This window comes from Apium graveolens, chromosome 2 (assembly GCF_009905375.1).
Source record: "Apium graveolens cultivar Ventura chromosome 2, ASM990537v1, whole genome shotgun sequence".
Lineage (NCBI taxonomy): Eukaryota > Viridiplantae > Streptophyta > Magnoliopsida > Apiales > Apiaceae > Apium > Apium graveolens.
Window position 1 is genome coordinate 195,554,592 of NC_133648.1, and position 8,867 is coordinate 195,563,458.

Genomic DNA, 8,867 nt, shown 5'->3' on the forward strand with positions numbered 1-8,867 from the left:
TTTGTGTTAAAAAGAAAATGATCTTTGTACTCTTATCCCTTAGGTTGGGTTCCTTTAGGTGGCGAGATTGCTCTTATCTCTAGGGTGGATTCCTTAGAGTCGCGAGTGTTTAACCCAACTCTATCTTTATCCATTTCTTCCGGTGTCAAAATTGTTGTACATCTTTTGAAAGCTACTTACTCCCCCTCTTCCACCACCACTCACTCCTTTTCCTAAAGCTCCCTCAAAACTATTAAACTTCACTCCAATAAGCAAATATATCCCTATACTGTTCATAAAGGCCCCATTGTTGGAATTTCCTCCAGTTAGTGTGGGAGGATTGTAAGGAGTTCTATTCAGGCCTGCACCAAGTATGCCCATTGTTTATATATGTTTTAACTTATGTTTTAACCTTTGTGAGTATTTTCCATCAACACTAATGCAAGGTGGTGGTTGAGCAGGATCAATATATAATGAAACATGACAAGAAAACTATAAGTGAATTTGTCATGTACTCAGAATGTAACATAATATGTAATCATATTAAAATTATTAATAGTTGTATTTTGGTTAATAAAATGTAAAAAAGAAATATCATAGGTATAAACATATGAATGTATATGTATCTATTATGCTAGTAAAAAAATTTGATGTTCATTATATTTATACATATATAAATTATTTAAAATTGTTTTCTTTTCAAAAAAATATTATTTAATTTACAATAAAAAATAGGAAGATAGCATCAAAACAAAAAAGCTATAAAAGTGCTATAATAAAATTCACTTGTAATTGATAAATTTCAAAGATAGAGTTGGTGTAATCATGATCACCTGGAGAAGTTAATTCCACATTCACATTTATACTTTTTGGTACCACAAATCTTATCATGGGCCTTCAAGTCACAAAGAACAGCATACTTCTTGTTCCATTTATTGCAGCTAAACTTCTTTTCACCATGTTTTCTGCAGAAATGTTTTTTTAATGCAGTAAGATCCCCAAGAGCCCTTGACGGATTGTGAAGAACACGACCACTTTCAGGGCACATGTAAACCTTCTTCCTGATTTCATGGCCTGTGTTTTGTTTAAGCTTGGAGGGTAAATTGTGCCTTCTTCTGTGGAGCTGGAGGTTCTGCTCCCTTTTAAAACAAAGTTTTGGGTGACAATGCTACAATTTCAGCATCTGGATCTGTCAAAAACATACAAAAAATAAACATATTACACCATGAAGTCAGCCAATGCTTGGGCTTTTATTGCCGTTCGTGGCTTGTATTTGATATCGAATTCTCCCAATTCTGTTTCCTACTTAATCAGCCTTTCGCTAGCTTTGGGACTGTGAATAATATTTCTCAAGGGCTGATTTGTTAACACTTCAATTTTATGAGCCTGGAAGTAGGGGCGCAACTTCCTTGAGGTCATCACTAAGGCTAAAGCAAACTTCTCAATAGTTGAATAATTCAACTCAGCTCCATGCAGAATCTTGCTAACATAGTATATGGGTTTCTGGACATTAAGTTCTTCCTTAACCAATACAGCCCTCAAGGCCACAACAGAACTAGCTCCTTCTCCAGGCTAATGCTGAAGTTCTTGCTTCTGGTTGGTCACAAGCTCCTCTTCTTTCAAACCAGATAAAGTTTCAGATAAAGACCCCGCCATTTTTTAGGTGTTTCTTGAGAACTAAAATTTATTTGTGTAGTTCTAGCAGAATAATACACAAAACCTCGTGTGTCCACATTTTTGTGCCTCCTCTTTTAAATTTATAGTATATTTGTAGGGTACTGTGAATAAATATTTGTTATTTGCATTTTTATGGATTATGCCCTTATTTTGGCCATATGCTAGGGCACACTGACTTATTATTAGAAATTCTCTTATTCTCTGTCATTTATTTTATTGATTCCACCTAATTTTTTATGTCATATAACTTTTTAGATATCTTTGATTCTTGTACCGTAAAACTACATAAATATGTTTAAATAACAAATATACCATAATTCTTGACTTATACATGTGTGTATGCATGATGGTTATACACGTAATGCTTTCTTGACGTGACGTCATTCTTGACCTATACATGTGTATACTATAGGGTAAGAGAAATAATAAAAATTAATTTTAAATTAAGAAGAGGTATAAATATTTTTTTCATTATCAAAATAAGAAATTTGTTTGAAAATATGAAGAAAATATTATAAAAATAGTATAAAATCTTTTTTGAATTTAATTACAAACAACAATCAATTAGAAAATTTAAAAAAAATACTGAAAAAATATTATAATCTCTTTAATATTAAGAATCTGTTTTTGAATCTCATAATAATATTAAATAATAAATATTTATTTTTAAAATAATCTAAAATGTATTTAGAATGTCTAAGGTTTCTTGTTTTTTTAAAGGTACTCTAGTGAACCTTACAAATTATATGCATGTATATAAAATTCAATTAGAAGAAAGAAGTAAAACAAATAATAGAATTTATTATTCAATTGTTTTTCAAATTCATTTAACAAGTTAATAGAATTTAATAATAATATTTTTTGAACAAATATACAATAATAAAAGTTAATTCTATTATTAATTTTTTAGTTTAGTACATTAAGTTGACATTACACTAAATATATAACTAGAGAATGGGAGTAATATAACTATCATATACAATAAATAAACAACTAATCTTGTCTAAGAAAACCTAGTCGACCAGGTCAAAAGGAAAAACAACAGTTAATGAGATCCTGCTCACACTTATATCACACATGACATCACTATTAGCATTTATGTTAATCATTTAGGTGTATATATATAATTTTAAATAGATTTCATGTATATATAAACATAAACCAAACCGAAGGTACCCGTATATCTCGTAAAAGGGTGTACTGATGGTATGATGTAAGCAGAGTTTCCCTCATTCAAAAAGAACCAAACACTAACTGTTCGCAAACATATTGAACCGAATAAAATACGAAGGAACACGAACTATTCGTGAGCATTATATTTATTTTTTTTAAAAAAATATTTTTAAATATTATTTTAAGTAAAAAATTGTATCAAACTATTAATTAAATATTTTTCCATCAATAAAATTTTTATTTTAAATATTTATAAAATATATTTAAACATATAATATTATAAATGTACAAACTTTTTAAGCGAACTCGAGCTTAACCAAAGAACCAAACTCGAACCAAACACAAACCGAATTCGAGTGGAACATCTTAAAAGTGTAGTTCGGTTCTTTAAGATTATCGGACAATAAATGTTGTTCAAACTCAAGTTCGAGAAGCTTATAAGACGAGCTTATCGAACTCGAACACGAACGAACCGGATGAGCTTAAAGAACAGCTCGGTTCGTTTACAGCCCTAATTAGGTAATAATTGATATGTTCTAAAATGACTCAAATCCATCACCTTTGGCACTGTTCTTTAAGCCATAATAATGTGTAACACATTTCTGAGTAATAGATGATTTATACTTGGAAATATTTGATGTGAATCACACAAAGAACACGATCCTCGTCTCATTGGAAAAATCATTAAAACTCATTTCGCTGGACAAGCTGAACGAATTACCGAATGATTAAAACTAATACATAGTGATGTGTGTGTTCTTATCCTTGAATTAAAGAATTTCTTAAAGAAGTGTTGTATTGTACCATAATACACTTCTCCTGAAACATGTCAATGTAATAGAGTTTCAGAGAGGAGAAATTGAACATTGTTAAAACATGGTGTGAACAATGATGAGTCTAGCAGATCTTTCTGTGAATCCCCCAAATCCACCATTTCGTAGATTCAGGTCACCACGATATCAAGCTTCGCACACTTGTATTATTATTATAAACCATAACCAAATATATTATTCATTGTGGACACCACTCCACAGATCTCATGATCGAATCTCTCGCACAACCTGTTTATTAAACATGATATAGAAACCTAATACAAGTCTGGATAGTAGCTTTACATTATTACAGATTATAGTAATTATATAGCAATCCAGTAGATGTTGTTACACCGAACATGTTCCTTCCCCTTCCTCTGTCTTGACTGATCAGATGGTTTGTAAATCTCATTCTTCACTGCTTTGGAGAATACAAGAATAGCAAGAGTGATCAAACGAGTGCTCAACAAGTATGATTGACTATAAGAATAAAATAATGACAAAAGGTGCCAAGAGCAACGAAATTTTAAATGCCAAGAATAATAACCATCACATCACAAATGTAATAAAGAAACTTTTATCTGCCATAATACCGCCTGATTCAAGATTAACTTGTCATTTCCATCCTCGGTACATCAATGATGCAAGCAACTATCATAATGTACTGTCCTCCTACGAATCTTACGCTCACCCGATCGCGGATCATCGTAAGAACGCCTAACACACACTTGTTAGCATAAAAGTAGGGTTAACATTTTAACTCTAGGATGCACTAGAGCCGAATAACATGTCCACATATTGGATCGTTACAATGAGTACTGTGGTTTAAATCCCACGTTGACCAATATAGATGAACACATCCCGATTTAATTCTTCATATCATATCACGGTATTTCAAGATCATATCATATAATCTGGTTCAAATAATAAACCGGTCTCTATTTACCAAGGATATTATTTATGATCGATATGAACGATATATCGATAAGTTTCAAGCATAGGGATTATCTCGAACGATTGAGAATAATCATACTGAACGAAATCTCGAATATTGCCAAAACATAGATTTAAAGGGTATCTATAGGGATAAAAAGAAGAAATAACTATTTGATTCATAACTTATAAATCTTGAAGGGATTCAATGAATTGATAAAATATAAGTTTCCCCGAATTAAATTAATAACATATACCATCACGAAAGTCATAATATATACCATCAATAAACCAAACTCACATAAGTCAAAAAAAGGAAGGGAGCAGAGAGAACTTTCCTGATTTTCGGCACTAACAGTGAGATTTCACCTTCTCAATCCTCTAAAATTTCTAAAATAATAAACATGCCAAAATATTTTAGTATAACTATTTTCTAAAAAAACAAAACTCCAATCAAAATATTAATTAACTATCAGATAATTTATTCGGCTCCTAGGAGTGACTCAACTAATCATTTAAATAATCTAATTATATTTGATAAAAATACATTTTCTTTTTATGTAAAGACAATATCTCAAATTATATGATGTTATTAGTTATTTATAAATATAAATTCCGATTTAATATGATACTACGCCGCACGCCTAAGTCTTTATTTAGCGTTCTAAAAGAAAATATGCGCATGACTCACAAAAGAACTCCTTTCTAATAAGAAAATTTTCTACGTCAATTATTTAAAATAATCATTCACCAAAATACATTTTAGTGATTATTTATATTTATCGATTATTCGATAGTTGAGAGAATTCAATGTGATACTCGGGATGGATTGGTTGTCTTGATACGATGCTCAGATTAATTGTAGATTGAAAAGAGTGAGTCTAAAGGGACCCGATAATAAAAGTGTAATTCTACGCGGTCAGAAATAAACTCGTAAGTTTCTCACTGTATTGCAAGACAAACAAAAATGCTACACCAAAGAGGTTACACATATCTCGCTCACGTCATAAATATAGAAAAGTCTAACCCAAGGTTGAAAGAAATATTAATTTTCAATGAATTCGACGATATATTTCCTAAAGATTTATCCGGATTACCCCCGATAGGGAAATCAAATATACAATTAATCTCGGTCCACGAACGACACCAATTTATGAAGTCTCATTTAGAATGGCCCCTGTAGAGATGAAAGAATTAGCTACTCAACTTCAAGAGTTATTGAATAATAGAGTGATTTGACCCAGCGTGTCCCTGTGGGGAGCACCCGTCTTATTTATGAAAAAGAAATATGGATCTATGAGGCTATGTATTGATTATCGAGAATTGAATAAGCTAACCCTCAAAAATAAATACCCTATACCAAGGATTGATGATTTGTTTGATCAACTGAAAGAAGCCGCTTAGTTTTTAAAGATTGATTTAAGATCTGGCTATTACCAGTTAAAGATTAAACCGGAAGATGTGCCAAAGACAGTGTTTAGGACAAGGTATGGACATTATGTGTTTCTAGTAATGCCATTTGGATTGACAAATGCCCCTGCTACTTTCATGGACTTGATGAATCGAGTATTTAAACAATATCTAGACGAATGTGTTATAGTATTCATTAACGACATCCTGATTTACTCTAAATCTCACGAGGAACATGCAGAACACTTGAGATTGGCATTAGAGATTCTGAGGAAAGAAAAGTTGTTTGCCAAGTTCTCTAAATGTGAATTTTGGTTAGAAAAAGTGCAATTCTTAGGACATATCATCAATAGTGAATTTTGTAAAAGACTTCTCGAAAATAGCTACGCCATTGACTTGACTTACACGAAAGAATGAGAAATTTTAATGGACTTCAAAATGCGAGGAAAGTTTCAAAAAGTTAAAAAAATATTGATTTCTGCCCTAGTGCTAATTTTACCGACGACTCAAGAAATTTCGTGATTTATAGTGACGCATTTCTTAAAGGACTAGGATGTGTGCTAATGAAAAACGGGAAAGTCATTGCTTAAGCCTCAAGATAATTGAAAGAATACGAGACAAGATATCCTACTCGTGATTTAGAGTTAGCAATAACACTTTTTGCGCTTAAAATTTGGAGACACTGCCTATATGGAGAGAAATGCAAAATCTATACAGATCATAAAATTCTAAAGTACATCTTTACCCAGGAAAAAATGAATATAAGGGAAAGAAGATGGTTAAAATTGATCATGACTATGATTGTACTACAAATTATCATCCTGGGAAGGCGAATGTGTCGCATATGCTCTAAGACAAAAATAAAGATTAAGGATGTTAGTGACATCGAGGGAATTGATTCAAGTAATCGAGAAAATGGAGATGGAGATAAAGATTCCAAATTTAAGCAAATGAAAGGATTTATAAAAATCAAGTTCAACAGCAAATAATAGAAAAAATTCGACGTTTCCAGGAAATGATGATGGAAAGCAACATTTCTGAATTAACAGGAGATGGAGTTTTAATTTTGAGGGATAACCAAGGAATCAAGAGATTCGCTTCAAGAATTTGGATTCCCGATGTACCAGAGTTGAAGGATGAGATTAGGTGGGAAGCGCACAACCCTAGATATTCGATCCACCCTAGAAGTATGAAGATGTATCAAGATATAAAGAGAAACTATTGGTGAAAAAATATGAAGAGAGAAAATACGGAATCGGTGTTTGACATGTCGGAAGATGGAGATGGGGAAGGGGGTAGGAGGAGACTAACGAAAGGAAAAAAGGCGGTGGATCAACTAGGCTCGAAGAGAAAATGGTTTTCGTAGTAAAACTGAAGCAAATGGTTGAGAAATGAGTGAGATTGTGTGTGAGAGAGAGAGAGAGAGAGTCACGGAAAAAGAGAGAGGCCGAGATCGAGAGAGATTTGGAGAGAGAGCGAGAGATGAGAGAGAAGAGAGGAGAAAGAGAGAAGAAGGAAGAGAGGGTTAGGGGCGGTCACCGGGGACAGAATCCGGCCGGTGGCTCGCCGAAATTAATGGTGGTTGAAGAAAGGGGTGAGGTAGGAGGAAGATGATGAAGAAGGGTAAAATAGTCTTTTATTAATTAATAATTTGAAATGTAAAATTTAATAAAGGTAAATAAAGTGAAATAATAATAGAAAATAATTGAGGGTGGTAGAGATGAGTAATAATTGACTAATTTAGAAATAATAACGGTGAGAAAAGAATTGAAATTTAGGAAAGTTATTGACTTACTCGAATATTGAATTATAAGTAATTAAGCGATTAAATCAAGATTATCCATATACTTTAATTATGGAATTATATTCGTGGTGAGTAAATGATATTTTGTCAAGCGAGATATTTAATTAATAATTACAGACTAAAAATAAAATGAGACGAAATAGAATTGGCCTTTTATCGTTAAACTACTTTAATAGAATTACTGAATATGAATCAAATCGTTTAGTAAACTTTATGGAGGTTTATATAAGAAAAATATTATCTTTGGATTTTCAAAAATACCGAAGAGGGGATTTTGATATGCATTAATTAGTAAGTAGTCGATAAAATTAATTGACGATAAAAGGTTCATAAAAAAGAATTTAATTGGGGTAATTTCTAAAATTATTAAAATACTTTGTCAAATGACTATTTTTTTAAAAAAAATATTTTTGTGGACAGTTGCTTATAACGGGAAGATTATATTTTTCCAAGTCATGCGCTGTCTGTTAAGTGGTATTTATATCCACTTAGAATGCTTCATAAAGCCTAGAATTAGTGTTTTGTACTCAAGTTATTTGTGTATTTGATGCATTTTTGTAGTATTTTGCATATCAGGGCATAGATGAAGGAAGGAGGAGATTTGGCAATGTTTTGGTGCTAAATTGGTGTTAGGAAGGTGTCTCGGATGATTGCTTGTTGATCGCCATCAAAAACCAGCAAATAAAACAGAAGCTAGAAATTTTTCCTGTAGCTTACCGCGCCTGTATGGTGTTAGCACGCGCCCACGCCAGTTGGGCAGAAGTACAGCGCGCCCGCGCTGGGATAGCGCCCGGTCCAGGTCGATTCTGAAGATTCCTGATTCAAGTAGAAGATTGATTTTATGGACTTCTATTCTGAATGGGAAGCTATTTAAAGACATCTTAAAGATGTTTTTAATATCGGAGAGTAATGAGAAGACGACGAGAAGACATAGGAGCACAAATATAAGAAGGAGAAGAAGAGCTTGTTTTACTTGTGATTCTTTGATTGAGTTGTAATCTTGGATGCTAGTTATCTTATTTGTTAAACCTATTACTCTAGATTATGTACTTTGATTATTTATTCAATTTATAAAGACC

The 8,867-nt window shown here is 32.3% G+C and overlaps 1 protein-coding gene across 1 annotated transcript; it reads right to left on the bottom strand.

The window, feature by feature from the left end:
- Positions 1 to 808: 808 nt before the first annotated feature.
- On the bottom strand, positions 809 to 1,635 carry LOC141696004 (zinc finger protein GAI-ASSOCIATED FACTOR 1-like). Its single transcript, XM_074500205.1, has 2 exons — positions 1,585 to 1,635; positions 809 to 1,147 (listed from the first exon to the last, which is right to left on the bottom strand). The coding sequence occupies exons 1-2, from the start codon at positions 1,633 to 1,635 to the stop codon at positions 809 to 811; spliced, it is 390 nt and encodes a 129-aa protein (XP_074356306.1).
- Between the last annotated feature and the right edge of the window lie 7,232 nt (positions 1,636 to 8,867).

What these genes read in the sequence shown, in the direction of transcription:
- LOC141696004 (XM_074500205.1), bottom strand. Translation starts at nt 1,635, where the DNA reads ATGGCGGGGTCTTTATCTGAAACTTTATCTGGTTTGAAAGAAGAGGAG. An exon ending in GTTTGAAAGAAGAGGAGCTT is followed by an intron (nt 1,148 to 1,584) that starts GTGACCAACCAG and finishes CTGAAATTGTAG; the next exon opens with CATTGTCACCCAAAACTTTG.